This window comes from Mesoplodon mirus (genome assembly GCF_964341445.2).
Source record: "Mesoplodon mirus genome assembly, chromosome: 4".
Lineage (NCBI taxonomy): Eukaryota > Metazoa > Chordata > Mammalia > Artiodactyla > Ziphiidae > Mesoplodon > Mesoplodon mirus.
The window spans coordinates 109,745,142-109,762,543 of NC_138979.1; the positions used below are offsets into that span (position 1 = coordinate 109,745,142).

The 17,402-nt window shown below is 36.5% G+C and overlaps 2 protein-coding genes across 2 annotated transcripts in view; both read left to right on the plus strand.

Moving 5' to 3' along the window:
* The window catches only part of DPH6 (diphthamine biosynthesis 6), a 174,638-nt gene that overhangs the window by 42,992 nt on the left and 114,244 nt on the right, over positions 1 to 17,402 (plus strand). The gene's annotated exons all lie outside the window — the stretch shown is intronic.
* Positions 961 to 1,933, plus strand: LOC309802555 (small ribosomal subunit protein uS2-like). Its single transcript, XM_082618187.1, is given in 3 exon segments — positions 961 to 1,473; positions 1,475 to 1,805; positions 1,809 to 1,933. Coding segments are annotated over 3 exon segments (882 nt in total). The 5' UTR covers positions 961 to 1,027; the 3' UTR covers positions 1,914 to 1,933.

Consider the following 17,402-nt stretch of genomic DNA (forward strand, 5'->3'; position numbering starts at 1 on the left):
TGCGGAGCGGCTGGGCCCGTGAGCCATGGCCGCTGAGCCTGCGCATCCGGAGCCTGTGCTCCGCAATGGGAGAGGCCATAACAGTGAGAGGCCCGCGTACCGCAAAAAAAAAAAAAAAAAAAAAAAAAAAAAGATATCCACAAATAAGTTAAATAAATGTCTGCATAACAGTCTAGTGTTGCAATTTTTCTATATTATGTATAAATTGCTTCAAGAGTTATTCCAAGTAGCTTTTTTATTTTTCAAATATTCCTCTTTAAATGTTTATCCTGTATTTAATTTATAAAACAGTAGTCTCATTTTTAATAATTGAGAATAATCTTTAAAATATTGTCGCTGAGTTTACATTAATTTATACTACAAAGGATGAATAAATATCCCAATGTCAACTACTTACTGTTCTTTAACTGCTGAGAAATGGGCAGCTTATAGTTTGGATTCACCAATAGAAAACAAACAAACTGAATGGGCAATTATTTGTCAATAGGAGAACAGTGGTTGGAAATAGTAATGTAGAGATTCTGGTGGTATTTTGTTTCCTATCACTCTGGTGGCTATTTAATTCTTAATTTTTCTTTTTCTTTTTTAACTTTAGAATGAGGAAAATTTTAAGCATGTATAAAAGTAGAGAGAATAGCATTATGAATCCCCATATAGCTGTCTCCCAGATTCAATAATTTTCCACTCATGGAATGCTTCATATAAAGTATACAGATTCATATGATGTCTTGGTGCCAGTATAATTAGCTGTATCTTAATTATAGATATAGAAAACTTCAGAGTAGCATTTAAAATTGTCAATTTGCATAAAAAGACTTCGAAGGAGTAAGTTTTTCCTCTGACTGAGCATTTTAAAGCCATCGTTTTTATTGTTTTCCAGTTAGGAAAATTAAAGCATCATAGTTCTAGGTTATTTACCAAATGAGAGATTGAAGTCAAGAATATTTGCCACCGCTTACCACGCCAGATAAGGGTCCATACGGCTTTGTTCTGGATTCCCATCGTAACTTAAAGGGAAACTTTAACAATGTCCGGAGCCCTTGATGTCCTACAAATGAAGGAGGAGGATGTCCTCAAATTCCTTACAGCAGGAACCCACTTAGGTGGCACCAACCTTGACTTCCAAATGGAACAGTACATTTACAAAAGGAAAAGTGATGGCATCTACATCATAAATCTGAAGAGAACCTGGGAGAAGCTTCTGTTGGCAGCTCGTGCCATTGTTGCCATTGAAAACCCAGCTGATGTCAGTGTCACATCCTCCAGGAATACTGGCCAGCGAGCTGTGCTGAAGTTTGCTGCTGCCACTGGAGCCACTCCTATTGCTGGCCACTTCATTCCTGGTACCTTCACTAACCAGATCCAGGCAGCCTTCCGGGAGCCAAGACTTCTGGTGGTTGCTGATCCCACGGCTGACCACCAGCCTCTCACAGAGGCCTCTTACGTTAACCTGCCTACCATTGCTCTGTGTAACAGAGTCTCCTCTGCGGTATGTGGACATTGCCATCCCACGCAACAACAAGGGAGCTCACTCAGTGGGTCTGATGTGGTGGATGCTTGCCCGGGAAGTTCTGCACATGCGTGGCACCATCTCCCGTGAACACCCATGGGAGATCATGCCTGATCTCTACTTCTACAGAGATCCTGAAGAGATTGAAAAGGAAGAGCAGGCGGCAGCTGAGAAGGCTGTGACCAAGGAGGAATTTCAGGGTGAATGGACCACTCCAGCTCCTGAGTTCACTGCTCCTCAGCCTGAGATGGTGGACTGGTCCGAAGGTGTGCAGGTGCCCTCTGTGCCTACTCAGTAGTTCCCCACTGAAGACTGGAGTGCTCAGCCTGCTACTGAAGACTGGTCTGCAGCTCCCACTGCTCAGGCCACTGAGTGGGTAGGAACAACCACTGAGTGGTCTTAAACTGTTCTTCCACAAACTCTTAAAATGGAAATAGGTTGATGGAAAATAAACAGTTTCTAAAAAAAAAAAAAAAAAAAAGAATATTTGCCACCTAGGTGTAAGGATTGAACTGACCTTGAGAATGTTCCATGCTAAACTTAAATTGGATGGGTTAAGGTCTGGCTTAAGAATGTCTTTGACCCATTGTGTAGTCCTTTTTACCTTGATTAGGAAATCTCTGAGAACTATTTTAAAATATAGCCACCCTTAAAAGAATATGAACAAAATTAAAATCAGAATGACTTCCTACTTTTTCTCTAGAAGATAAATGTAAAAACTTGAGTTTTGGAAGTTTTTTAATGAAGGAACAAAAGTGTGATCAGAGTTTTATTTTAGGGTTAACTTTTCAGGAACATATTTATTCTGTATGTTAAAAAAACAAAGAAACAAACAACCAGACTGACTCTCCAGTACACAAATCAACTCAGTGGTTCCCAAAATGTTTTCTCTGTGTATAACAGAGACCAAGCCTTTGTTTTTCACTAGGAAGTTGAAGAAAAGTTGTAATGTGCAGCTAACTTTTCTGTGTTTTTTATCTTTTTTGTGAAACATGATGAATATTTCTAGGAAGAATTACTCTTGTTAGAAATTGACCCATGTTAGCAGTTTAGAGGACTAATTGAGTTTTTGACTAAACTAAATACTCATGCTAACAGGAAGGCTGCTCTGGCATCCAGGAGAGTCACTTTGCTGAAAAGTGAAAAAGCAAGCTAAGAGGCCATGGTTTTCAACAGAAAGTGATATAACTATGAAAGGAAGCTTCTAATGTTTTTCCATATCTTAGGTTGTTATTATTATTGTCGTTGATTGTCTTTATGAAATTAGGGGAAATATCTTTTGGAAAGAGGATAGGCAATGAGAGGGAAAAAAGGGAAGAAATACACGGACAGTCGTTTGAATGGAGAAATTCATATAATGCGTAAATAGAACTAAGCCCCATTTTATTTAACATTAAAAATTATCATGAAAAGAGAGTACATGTTAAAATCTGCTGGCTTGCAGTTTATTCCTAGTACAAACAAAATGCTGGACAATACCAGATTTGAGTGGGCATGGTGCCTTGTTCATATTTGGGTACCCCAGTTATTTTTTAAATGAATAAGTAAATGCCAATGAACAAAGCAGTAGAAGTTTAGCCTTCACGTGAACAAGTATGTAGTAAAATAACCTACACTGCTTGTAGAATGATAGGTTGAGTTATTATTTAAATCACAACAAAGACCCCCAAATCAATATATGCTTGTTAATAAAAATAGCCCTAGCACTCTCATTCTCCTTGATCACTAGATTACATTGCCAGCAGATGCAGTTCTGAGAAAAGGTAGTGAATATCAAATTAAATTGACTGGATCATATTGAGCTTCTTGTTAGTATGCTGAAAACATTTGCAAGGTGGAGAGTATAGCCATCAGTGATCTATTCATTGACTGTAACAATATCATTTGACTCATAGAAGGTATAAGATTCAGGACTGAGAATAGGAAGCTTCTAATCAAGGGAGAGCCCATCACTGACTTCCTAACCGTCAGCATTATATGGAGTGGTTATGATACTGATTATGTTGTGGCATACACCGATACATTCATTATCCTGGAAAATAGAGGACTTACTTAAAGGATAGGACCAAAAAATGTCCTCATATTCAGAATAGGGGCGAACCTAGAAAAATATGACAACTTCCCTAAAATTATTAACTTCACCTCTTATCAACTTCTTAACCTCTTTGCCCAGTGGAAAACAAGCCGCATTACAGTCTGTGACCTTGTTGACATTCAGAAGACTGAATGGTTGCTTTAGCAAGCTGGTTGTTATGGGTATGTTATTGCAGGAACCTTATTCCTGCTTCTTTCTATTGACTCTGCTGCAGCTGTTGGCAAGGTACTTCCTGAGTTAAATGGGAAGCTCACCATCGTGACACCTCTGCACCTATGCCCGCCAGGCACACCTGTCAAATACACAGTGGCCAGAAAGTAGTGGAGCAAGCATCTGCTAGACCCATGAACCTGTGATTTTCCTTTGCTGCTGTGACTGGTTATTCTCTTTAATACTTAAACACGTTCAGTTATTGATAAAATGATTTTGGCTATGACAAACATGCTATTCACATTAGGACCCTGGGGCCTCTATCCCTATAGCAGTAGCCAGCAGACCATCTCTCTTAACTCATCCCTCTTTATCTTCCCTTTCCTCCTAAAACACACAGTGGAAAAATTACTATTTCACATCTAAACCTTTCCCCAGATTTCCATGGGTGTAGGTTTGGGGCCAGAGATATTCTTGTATTCTGTGTCATTAGTAAAATTTGGTAGGTTGGAACAGAGGAGGTACACATATCAGCCTAAAATGCATTTGTAATCAAAAGGTAAGTTAAGTCTCATAATCATCAGAAAAATAACTTGTGGGGGGAAAGGAAGGGAAGGGAGGGAGGGAAGGAGAGATGGGAAGAGAAAGAAAGAGACAGAGGAAGGGAGGAGGGGAGAGAGGATTCTGCCTTGGTGTAAGTTCTATAAGTCCTGCACTTAGACTGTTTCATTTGGTTCTGGTTGTAGTATCTCAAGAGAAATTTTGTCAAGAGCAAAGGGAATTGGAAAGGAGTATGAGAAGGAAGAACAAGGTCATTCTATATTTAGTGTTCTAGAACTGGCAAGAGACAAATTTAGGAAAATAGAAAAGTATAGAGTGGCTTTCTCAGGGAAGAGCAAACTACTGGAACTTGCTACTCTGAGAGCTACAACATTGTGGGATGGTTAAATAAATTATTCCCATGGGATATTTCAGTGCTAAAGTCTACATATTAACACATAAAAATGCATATGATTTAACAAGATAGAAAATTACACGTATACTTTGACAACATCTATATAAAAACAACTGTATGAATTGAGACTAAAAGGGAAGATCAAAAGATCAAATTGTATTGACTCCCACAGTAGGCTGGCCCATTCCTGTCAACAGCGAAGCCTGTACTTCCCACTGGTGGCCATTTCTTAACTCTACTTCCTGGGAAGTGGGGAAATGTGGGATGAGGTGAGGGGAATGAGTAGAAAATTTCTAAATAACTTTAACCTTATGCTTTGATATCCATGTGACAACCTGTGCAAAATATCTGTGTCTTATGGTAGACAAGGAATAAGAGGATTCTCTAATTTTCTCCCAAGAGGTGATTTTATTTTTAAAAGTGAGAGCTGGGAGAAAGGAGTGAATGAGGGATGGGGAAGAGAGACTCTAGTACTCATATAAGCTCATGACTTTGCTGTTAAAAATGAGGGACCTGAGACTGAAAGGGGATTTTTGTTGTTGTTGTTGTTTTGTATTTTAAACATTTTATCATTCTAGATCTATTTGGGACAAGCCTGTCTGTGAACTTATAAACATCCAAGAGCATGGTTAGAAAGACATTTGAGATAGTATTAGGGGCAGGGGCTTTTAAACTTCTGAACTAAGGGACGTCTCTAAACTCAAGAGAGAGAAAGTACTAACTATTAAACTATGGTCTTGCGTGGTGCTGGGCTTAAGAATCTTGTATCTGCTCAACCTATAGCAAGTGAAGAGGATGGTTTGCGGAGTGATGAACTCATGTTGCATAGGCTTCCTTCTAGTATTGAAAAAATACAGCTCTATACAGTCAACAATAATAGGCCATTTTAACAGATGGTAATCTTTTGTTCTGTGGTCTTCCATTTGTGTGGTATTTGGTGTTTCTAAACTGTTATATGATTTTTACACTATTGGGTAATGTTAGTAGAATAATAATTGTTTTTTTAAATACCTCATACTTGCAGTAATGGCTTTGGAATGACAGTGGATAATATTAACTAAATAAGTTTGAAGATCAGTTTTGTGTCTTGGTTTTGTTACTTTTAACTATGACTTTGAGTTATCTTTTTCTCTCCATTGTATTTAGAGTTGATTAAAATTTTGATAGATTGACAGGGTTAGTATTATTTTTCTTTTCTCTCCTCCCCCGGACCCCCACCCCCAAAATATAGAGATTGATTAAAAAAGAGGTTTTTTGAGGTTGTTTTGGTTTTCATTTTGGTTTTACTGTCAGTAGTTAACCATATTATTGAGCTCTACTTTCTCAACTTCTGACTATGGATATGGTTACAAAAAATTTAGCAGTACCCTTCCCAGGACAAGAAAACTTGCTATGTGAAAAAGGAACACATTTTAGAGAATAAAGTTGATTCCAACTCTACTAGACAACTTTGTATCTTGGTGTCATTGATGGTTTCCAAAATGTGTAAATATTTGTAAATTCACTCCCGAACAATAGCAAGAATAAAAACTGCTGTATAAGGAAGAACTCACTAATATCTGTTTCTTGATTTCATAATATTTTATTTTTCAGTTTCATTAAATTTCATTCATTTATTTAACAAATATTCATTGAGTACTTACTGTGTGACAGGCCCTATGCTTACTGCTAGGAGTATAATGGTGAGCATCTGCTTACAGTCTAGTAATTAATGTCTATGTTAATTACTAATTAATTACATAATTAGTTGTTAGTGTCTACAGATATTAATGAAATAAACCATCTAAAACATAAAATTGCAGCTACGACAAGTACTACAAAGGAGAAGTACATGAGGCCATAAGGAGGAATTTAAACTGGTCAAAGATTATGAAAGGCTTTCTTGAAGTGAGGTTTGAGTGTAAGAAATTTCTCCAGTTGAACAGTATCTGATTAAGTGCTGGGAAGGAAGAGCGTTTCCATCCCACTGATGGCTGTGAGCAAAGGCCTCTAGCAGGCAGGAGAGCAGCCTGGTGCGTAGTATGAGGCTGAGAGAAAGCTAGTGTGGCTGCAGTGCTGAGAGTGAAAGTTGAGAGTGATATGTGAAGAGGCTGAAGTAGGTAGATTTGGGTAGAATTTACTTAGGTGGTTTTATTTGTAAGTACTCATCAAGGTGTCCACTTTGATACACTTTTCTGTATGTGCATTCTACCTCAATTAAAAAGTTTGCTTAAAATTTGTTTGGGTTCACTTCAGAGAATATTTTAGAAGGGTCCAAAGTTTTATATAAAAGAGCACCTTAGTAATTCTCTTATATCCACTCCTGGTTACCACTCTCCCTTCACTAAAGGCAGCCACTATCCTGGCTTCAATCACCATGGGTTATTTTTGTCTATTGTTAAACATAAAATAATTGGAATCATAATATTTATGAGTTTATATCTGGCTTCTGTTGATCCGTTTTATGTCTATGAGATACTTCTGTGTTTGCACAGAGCAGTAACTTGGTGCACTTTTATTGTAACATAGTATCCCAACGTATAAATATACCATATTTTGTTTATTCATTCTACTATGGATGGTCATTTGGGCTCTTTCTAGTTTGGGGCTGTTACAGAATATTTTGTATATATCTTTTGGTGTACTTGTAGACTCATTTCCATTAGAAATGTGTATAGGAGTCAGATTGCTAGGTTATAGGGTGTGCATATGTTCAGCTTTAGTAGATATTACCATATAGTTTTCCAAAATGGTTGTTGCAATTTATACTCCCACCAGTAATATATGAGAGGTCCAGTTGTTCCATGTCCTTGTCAGCTCATGGCATTGCCACTTAAAAAAAAAAATGTTAGTCATTCTGGTGTTATATAATGTTATGCATTATGATTTTAATTTGCATTTCTCTGCTGAGATTGAAAAGTTTTTATATGTCTTTTGGCCATTTCGATTTTTTTTAAAAATTTTATTTAATTTATTTTCTTTTTGGCTACATTGGGCCTTCGTTGCTGTGCGCAGGCTTTCTCTAGTTGTGAGCGGGGGCCGCTCTTCGTTGCAGTGCACGGGCTTCTCATTGCAGTGGCTTCTCTTGTTGCAGAGCACAGGCTCTAGGCGTGCGGGCTTCAGTAGTTGTGGCTCACGGGCTCTAGAGCCCAGGCTCAGTAGTTGTGGCTTAGTTGCTCCATAACATATGGGATCTTCCCGGACCAGGGCTCAAACCCATGTCCCCTGCATTGGCAGGTGGATTCTTAACCACTGCGCCACCAGGGAAGGCACCATTTCGATATCCTTTCTTGGTAGTGCCCTGTCAAATCTGTTGACAGTTTTTCTGTTTGATCCTCTCTTTCTCTCATATTGACTTAGGAATTCTTTATATTTCTGATATTGTTAAGTCCTTTGTTAGATAGATGAGTTGCAAATATTTTTTTTCCTGTGGTAGAAAAATATCTTCTACTCTGCTTAAAATTTTTAAATTATCAATTTTTTTCTTTATTATTAGATAAGGCATCTCTATATCTTGGTTTTGGAATCTTTACCTACCCAAAAGTCAGAAAAGTATTCTTCTATACAGTCTTTTAGAAGCTATTATTCACTTACACATTTAGATGTGCACTTGAAATTGATTTGAGTATAGTGTGAACTAGGGGTAAAGATTCATTTTTTTGTCCCAAATGGATATCCATTTGTCCCAGTATTATATATTGAAAAGAGCTCACTATACCACATTGTCATCTTTGATGTAAATTAAGTGATCTTATACATGTGGATCTGTTTCTGAATTCCCTATTTTCTTCTGTTGGTTCATTTGTTCCTTCTTGTGCCATTAGAACACTTTTAAAATTAACTGCAGCTTTATAATAAGTTTACTATCTGGTAGTGTAATTTCTCCAACTTTTTTCTTTTTTAAGAGTGCTGTGCTTTTTTTCCAGCTATTTTAGATCAGGTTGCCAGTTTCTACAAGAATAACCCACTGGCATTTTGATTGGGATTATACTGAATCTATAAATTAATAGAAGAGATCCGGCATCATTACAATATTGAATCTTTAATCCATGAATGTGTAGTATATCCCTCCATTTATTTGAGTCTTCTTTAATTCCTCTTAATGTTTTGAAGTTTTTTGTGTAGAAGTCATTCACACAAGAAGTAACAACTGACACTGCAGAAATACAAAAGATCATGAGTGATTACTATAAGCAGCTGTATGCCAATAAAATGGACAACCTGGAAGAAATGGACAAATTCTTAGAAATGCACAACCTGCCAAGACTGACTCAGGAAGAAACAGAAAATATGAATAGACAAATCACAAGCACTGAAATTGAAACTGTGATTAAAAATCTTCCAGCAAACAAAAGCCCAGGACCAGATGGCTTCACAGGCGAATTCTATCAAACATTTAGAGAAGAGCTAACACCCATCCTTCTCAAACTCTTCCAAACAATATCAGAGGAAGGAACACTCCCAAACTCATTCTACGAGGCCACCATCACCTTGATACCAAAACCAGGCAAGGATGTCACAAAGAAAGAAAACTACAGGCCAATATCACTGATGAACATAGATGCAAAAATCCTCAACAAAATACTAGCAAACAGAATCCAACAGCACATTAAAAGGATCATACACCATGATCAAGTGGGGTTTATTCCAGGAATGCAAGGATTCTTCCATATACGCAAGTCAATCAATGTGATACACCATATTAACAAGTTGAAGGAGAAAAACCATATGATCATCTCAATAGATGCAGAGAAAGCTTTCGACAAAATTCAACACCCATTTATGATAAAAACCCTGCAGAAAGTAGGCATAGAGGGAACTTTCCTCAACATAATAAAGGCCATATATGACAAACCCACAGCCAATATTGTCCTCAATGGTGAAAAACTGAAACCATTTCCACTAAGATCAGGAACAAGACAAGGCTGCCCACTCTCACCACTCTTATTCAACCTAGTTTTGGAAGTTTTAGCCACAGCAATCAGAGAAAAAAAGGAAATAAAAGGAATCCAAATTGGAAAAGAAGAAGTAAAGCTGTCACTGTTTGCAGATGACATGATACTATACATAGAGAATCCTAAAGATGCTACCGAAAAACTACTAGAGCTAATCAATGAATTTGGTAAAGTAGCAGGATACAAAATTAATGTACAGAAATCTCTGGCATTCCTGTACACTAATGATGAAAAATCTGAAAATGAAATCAAGAAAACACTCCCATTTACCATTGCAACAAAAAGAATAAAATATCTAGGAATAAACCTACCTAAGGAGACAAAAGACCTGTATGCAGAAAATTATAAGACACTGATGAAAGAAATTAAAGATGATACAAATAGATGGAGAGATATACCATGCTCCTGGATTGGAAGAATCAATATTGTGAAAATGACTCTACTACCCAAAGCAACCTACAGATTCAATGCAATCCCTATCAAACTACCACTGGCATTTTTCACAGAACTAGAACAAAAAATTTCAAAATTGTTTGGAAAAACAAAAGACCCCGAATAGCCAAAGCAATCTTGAGAATGAAAAACGGAGCTGGAGGAATCAGGCTCCCTGACTTCAGACTATACTACAAAGCTACAGTAATTAAGACAGTGTGGTACTGGCATAAAAACAGAAAGATAGATCAGTGGATCAGGATAGAAAGCCCAGAGATAAACCCACGCACATATGGCCAACTTATCTTTGATAAAGGAGGCAGGAATGTACAGTGGAGAAAGGACAGCCTCTTCAATAAGTGGTGCTGGGAAAACTGGACAGGGACATGTAAAAGTTTGAGATTAGATCACTCCCTAACACCATACACAAAAATAAGCTCAAAATGGATTAAAGACTTAAATGTAAGGCCAGAAACTATCAAACTCTTAGAGGAAAACATAGGTAGAACACTCTATGACATAAATCACAGCAAGATCCTTTTGGACCCACCTCCTAGAGAAATGGAAATAAAAACAAAGATAAACAAATGGGACCTAATGAAACTTCAAAGCTTTTGCACAGCAAAGGAAACCATAAAGAAGACCAAAAGACAACCCTGAGAATGGGAGAAAATATTTGCAAATGAAGCAACTGACAAAGGATTAATCTCCAAAATTTATAAGCAGCTCATGCAGCTCAATAGCAAAAAAACAAACAACCCAATCCAAAAATGGGCAGAAGACTTAAATAGGCATTTCTCCAAAGAAGATATACAGACTGCCAACAAACACATGAAAGAATGCTCAACATCATTAATCATTAGAGAAATGCAAATCAAAAGTACAATGAGATATCATCTCACACCAGTCAGAATGGCCATCATCAAGAAATCTAGAAACAATAAATGCTGGAGAGGGTGTGGAGAAAAGGGAACACTCTTGCACTGCTGGTGGGAATGTGAATTGGTACAGCCACTATGGAGAACAGTATGGAGGTTCCTTAAAAAACTAAAAATAGAAGTACCATATGACCCAGCAATCCCACTACTAGGCATATACCCTGAGAAAACCATAATTCAAAAAGAGACATGTACCAAAATGTTCATTGCAGCTCTATTCACAATAGCCCGGAGCTGGAAACAACCTAAGTGTCCATCATCGGATGAATGGATAAAGAAGATGTGGCTCATATATACAATGGAATATTACTCAGCCATAAAAAGAAACGAAACTGAGCTATTTGTAATGAGGTGGATAGACCTAGAGTCTGTCATACAGAGTGAAGTAAGTCAGAAAGAGAAAGACAAATACCGTATGCTAAGACATATATACGGAATTTAAAAAAAAAATGTCATGAAGAACCTAGGGGTAAAACGGTAATAAAGACACAGACCTACTTGAGAATGGACTTGAGGATATGGGGAGGGGGAAGGGTAAACTGTGACAAAGCGAAAGAGAGGCATGGACATATATACACTACCAAACGTAAGGTAGATAGATAGTGGGAAGCAGCCGCAGAGCACAGGGAGATCAGCTCGGTGCTTTGTGACCGCCTGGAGGGGTGGGATGGGGAGGGTGGGAGGGAGGGAGATGCATGAGGGAAGGGATGTGGGAACAGATGTATATGTATGACTGATTCACTTTGTTATAAAGCAGAAACTAATTAAATAAATAAATAAATAAATAAATAAATAAATAAAAAGGCATATGAGACCAAATAAAGTTATAACTCTCAAAAAAAAAAAAAGAAATAGATGGATGACAAGGAGTAGTAATGATGGTAATAGAAATAGTAATAATAATAATAGTAATTATTAGTAATAATAACTAAAGGTAGTAATAGTAATAATAACTAAAGGTAATATTTTTTGAGCAAATAAAAATTGCCTACTTTTGATCAGGCACTCTTCTAAGTGATTTACATGTATTAATATACTCCTTACATTAACTCTATACTACTGTTTTATCTTTCCTTTTTACAGATAAGGAGACTGAGGCACAGAAAGACAAGTAACTTTTGCCAGGCCGCACAGCTAATAAATGATTGAATCATAATTGGAACCTAGGCAGTTGGCTCCAGAGTTTTCTCTAGAAGACTATGTTAGGCTGGGATAGAAATCTTCAATTTTAAAATAGAATCTTAAAATAGGTAGTAGTACATTTTAATCCCAGACTCAAAAAATATAGCAGGAACAATAAAAATGTTATTAAAATACCCTCATCTGAAATACAAGAGTTCTCTGCATTATGACTTCATTATTTGTCCCTGTGCATTTACTAGGTACATGATTCCTCTCCCTCCTGTTATTCTTTTTTTTTTTGCGGTATGTGGGCCTCTCACTGTTGTGGCCTCTCCCGTTGCAGAGCACAGGCTCCGGACTTGCAGGCTCAGCGGCCACAGCTCATGGGCCCAGCCGCTCCGCAGCATGTGGGATCTTCCCGGACCGGGGCACGAACCCGTGTCCCCTGCATCGGCAGGCGGACTCTGAACCACTGCACCACCAGGGAAGCCCCCCTCCTGTTATTCTTAAACCATTTGTCTAACTCTCTGCCCAATTATTCCCCTTCCTACCTCAAGCGACTTCACATGTTTTATTTGTGACTACGGATGAGAGAACCTTGGTAGATCAGCATGAATCTACTACTTCTGAATAAAGAACTTAAAAGTTAGTGACCTTCCTAAGGTAGAAAATAGAACCATGTTAAAGATGACACTAAAAATCAGATAAAAGTAGTTCACACATTTGGAACTATGTTTGTAAAGTTCTGTCTTGTGTCTAGTAAACCAAAATAGTGGACTTCATTATTCATTTTTTTCTATACCTTTGCCCTGATGTTTCAGTGTAGTGGTTACAAGCCCAGACTCTGGAGCCAACCTGCCCTAGTAGTTGTATGTTCTTGAATAAGTTACTTAATCCCTCTGTGCTTCAGTTTTCTTATTAGTAAAATCAAAAGTAAAGGAACATACCTTATGAAGTTATAATGAAGATGGAATAAGATAATACATGTGAAACCCTTAGCAAAGAGCATGCACTTATTTAACACCTCAGTGATTGTTAGCAATACTCTCAGACTTGAAAATCTCAGTCAGCGAAGGCCATGGGAAATAATCTTTAGTGAGAAAATGTTTCTGAACTTTAGGAAATCTTATTCCTATAGATTACTATTACTGATAAAGAGGGAGGGAAATTTGTGGATTACCTTCTAGCACCCACATGATAAACAATTTTCATTTGTTAGTTGGCAAATATTCTTTTTTCTGAGTGAAAAACTTGAATAACATAATAGGTGAATTTAATTGTCTTCCTTCATTGGCCGCATGTTTGATGTTGACCATGGAAGTTCAGATGATTAATTGAAAATGCCACTGAGAAAGTGATTATAGGAAGAACTTGAAAGAACTTGGTTTAGGACATTAATTTCAGTAACAGTTTACTTTGTAGAAAAATTTTCTTTATCTACGAATTCAGTCATTTCACTTTTGACCAAGCAAGGTAGTCAACTAACCTTATGGCATTCTTGTTGACTCTGTGCCAGGCACTGTATATCGATATCCATTAATTTTCTCTTCCCTAATGTTGTGCAGCCTTTTATCTGTCTTTTTTCTATTCTTTAAAAAAGAATATATATACATATATATGTATCTTTAAATTCCCAAAGCAAGCTGAGATGGCACAGTGTGTTTAAGCATTGTGGATTTCGTCAGACATCACATTCTTCCAGATATATTTTTCCAAATGGAAAGATGGCTCAACATTTTCTATTATTATTTTAGATGAAATGTTCTGCAATATGTTGTTGACATTGTACTGAAGTAAATACTGTATGCTCAAGTCTCTCAGGAACCCTCATGAAAATGAGATGCGTGTCCCAGGAGGCTATCTCAGAAAAGAAAAATTCTAAATAAAATAGCATGAATGAAGAGGCACACAAGAATTTATTATAAGAAAATATTCTTTTTGTACATTCCTGGACCTAAAGAAAGTGAAAGCTTGGCACAACAGATTGCTATCATTATATGGCTCTATGTGGTCACATACACATAATAATTTATAATAGTTTTCCTTTTCTAGTCAAATAGACTGAGGGTATTTTGTTTTACAATGATGGAACATAGTTCATTTATTAACTATATTCCACATTCACTTGATCCACTACAAATCTCTCTTTATAACTGACAATTCAGGCTGCTTTCTTTTCTGGTTTCGGGGGATATATTTTCCTTTAAGAGGGACTAAGTGGGAGCCACAGAAATCTCAGACTTAGTGAAGTGCAGATTCACCCAAGAATTGAGGTGCAGTTGAAAAGGGGCCAGTGATTCTAGAGTAGATTTAGTCCAAGTACAAAGATAAATGCTCAGTCTTCTTTTAGCCTTGGGTGTTTTAAGTTTAGGTGCACCTCCTGCATGAAGAACATTGCTTCAGGGCTTATGCATTTTCAGTAATTTTGTCTAATTGTTTGCTTGCCAAAAATAGTTTATTGCTTTTTGCTACTTTTTAAAAGTGTCGTTATTAGGTTGTTAATTAAGAAAAATGTTTAAAAAATCTTGTAATCCCATACCCAGATAACCTTTGCTGACATTCTAAAAAATAGTACATTATTAGACAAATAGAATTGCACATGAAGGTATAGAATTTGTTTTCCATCCCCCCAAAGCAAAACATTTAATAGTTTTTATATATTGCACCAGAAAAAATGGTTTTTATATTTAATATTTCATTATACGAAAAGCATCTTATTCTCTGTACACTGTAATATGAACATGAGAAACATATGGGCCCTTTCCTGCAAAAGTTTGGTGAATAAGTTTTGGTTGTAATTCTAGTTAATATTTATTAGTATGCATCTTATTCTATTTATGATGTATTAGTTGGGTCTGTTTTAATCTAGAAAAAAATGTTTTAAGGACAGAAGGGAAGCCAATGTCATAAAACTGTAGAGCAAGGGACTGGAGTACTTTCAAAACTCTTCTCTCTTATTTCTGCTTCTCTTTAAAAATCCACTCTGTTTTCTCTGAAAAGACTGGTTTTCTCAGATCCCCAGATTACGTGGTAGAAAACATGGCTGCTCCTAGTTTTCAAGGTTGTAACTCCCTTTTCAAGAGTCCGTCTTAGCCTGAGATTGAAATCTATTAGTTTCAATTTCAAATTTCTGAGAAACAACTGTTGGCCAGCTTGGAGTGCCCAGTTTTGAACAATTAGTTATTTCCACAGGGACCAAATCATCTTGTAAAAAATAGTTGTGGTTACCACATGGATGGTAGGTGGGTGTTTTGCACAAAAGAGATGCTGGACAGACAACTAAGTATGTATTTACTGTATTCATTGACTGAAATTCCAAGATGCTAGGTGATTTTATAGCTTGCTATGCACAGAGTTGCAGTATCAATCTTGTATTTTTAGGGAATTTAATATTAATAAAATTCAGAGTCTCATTTTTTTCTGAATTAAAATGTCTATGGCCCTCAACCAGATTTTTAAATTCCCTTGCCTGATTATAATTTCGTTTCCTCATCATTTTTATCTCTTTCATAGCCCTATACAACTTTATTTTACATAATGTACAATTTATTCTTTTTTTGTTCTTTTCAAACTAATATTTAATTACTTAAACTAACTAGTGATTTGTGGTCTCCTAAACTCCAGAACCATTTAGGGAAGAATAGTGGGTACTAGGAATGGCCCTGGACTCAGAAGCAGGAGCTCCAGTGTGAGTTTTGAATTCCCCACTTACTTACCATACTACTGTAATCCAAATAGAGCAATACTGTAAACTGTCAATTTAATTACAGGCTAGTGTGAGAAGGATCAAATAAGATAATATACATGAAATTACTTCATAAATTCAGAAATATTCTATCCAAACAGTTTTTAGACATTTGACTTGGACAGAGGGAGAGTGAAGCATGAGAAAAGGAAGTCTTGCCCTGCCAAGTGATCAGAGACCGATGAAGGCATGTGATTTGTTAGAAGAACAAAAGAGAGTTGAAAAGAACAGCTGGCCACATTTATGATATGTATAAATGAGAAATTACATTAGCTATTAAATATTGCTTACATCTAAAAATAATCCATGCTGATCTTTTGAGCAGAGGGTGAACCATAGAATAAACTTGTCTTTGTAATGACCTGATCCTGTAATGGGGTTGACAAGGGAGAATAAGACCATTTAGTTATTTTGACATAATAACATATCATGACACCCGAACTGTGTAGTAATGATGTAAACATTAATAAGACAACACATGGCAACACAAAAAATCTTAATCCCCTTCTCCAAGAATTCCTAATTCTGAACTTTTGATGTGTTCCCCATGTGCCATTCAATCCCCATCCCCCTCCCTGCCACCCATGGAACTTTTGGCTCTACTACTTACTAGCTATGTGACCTTGGACAAGTTATTTAACTCTTTGTACCTTAGTTTTTTCATCTGAAGGATATTAGTAATACCTACTGCAGAGGATTGTTGTGAAAATTAAATTACACTAATACATGTTAAAAGTTTAAAACAGTATCTGGTATGTGGTAAGTGGTCAAAAAATGTTAAAATAATCATTTTATTGTTTTTTCATTTAACGACATTTTCATTATTTTGCTTTGTAGAAACTTCTGAAATTTTGTTAAAAATAAGAAATGTTTACTTGCATTTAGTTTCTGAAAATAATACTTTCTCTCTTGAAATTTTTATAGGGAAAAATTTCAAACATACACAAAAGTAGAAGGAATAGTGTAACTAACCCAATTACCCATTACATATTGCATTTGACAGCCTCTAAGATGGTCCCCAATGATCTCTGCTTTCTAGTGTTCCTGCCCTTTTGTAATCTTCTCCCTTTGCATGTGGGCTAGACCTAGTGACTTTCTTTTTTTAATTTTTAAAATTTGTTTATTGATATTTATTTATTTTTGTATTTTGGCTGCACTGCACGGCATGCAGGATGGTTCCCCAACTAGGGAATTCCTAGTTAATTATTTGTATTTTATAGTTTTATTGAGGTATAAATGGCAGTGTGCTATAAAATACTCATTGTAAGTGTACAATTCAGTGACTTTAGTAAATTTATAGAGTTGAACAATCAACCACCATCTAGCTTTAGAACATTTTTACATCCACCAGTTTTCCTGTGCCATTTGCCCTGTTTCCATACCCCAACCCAAGGCAACCATTAACCTGCTTTCTGTCTCTATGGATTTGCTTCTTCTAAACATTTAATGTAAATGAAATCATCTAATATGTAGTCTTCTGTATGTGATTTCTTTCTCTTAGCATAATGTGTTTTCTAGGTT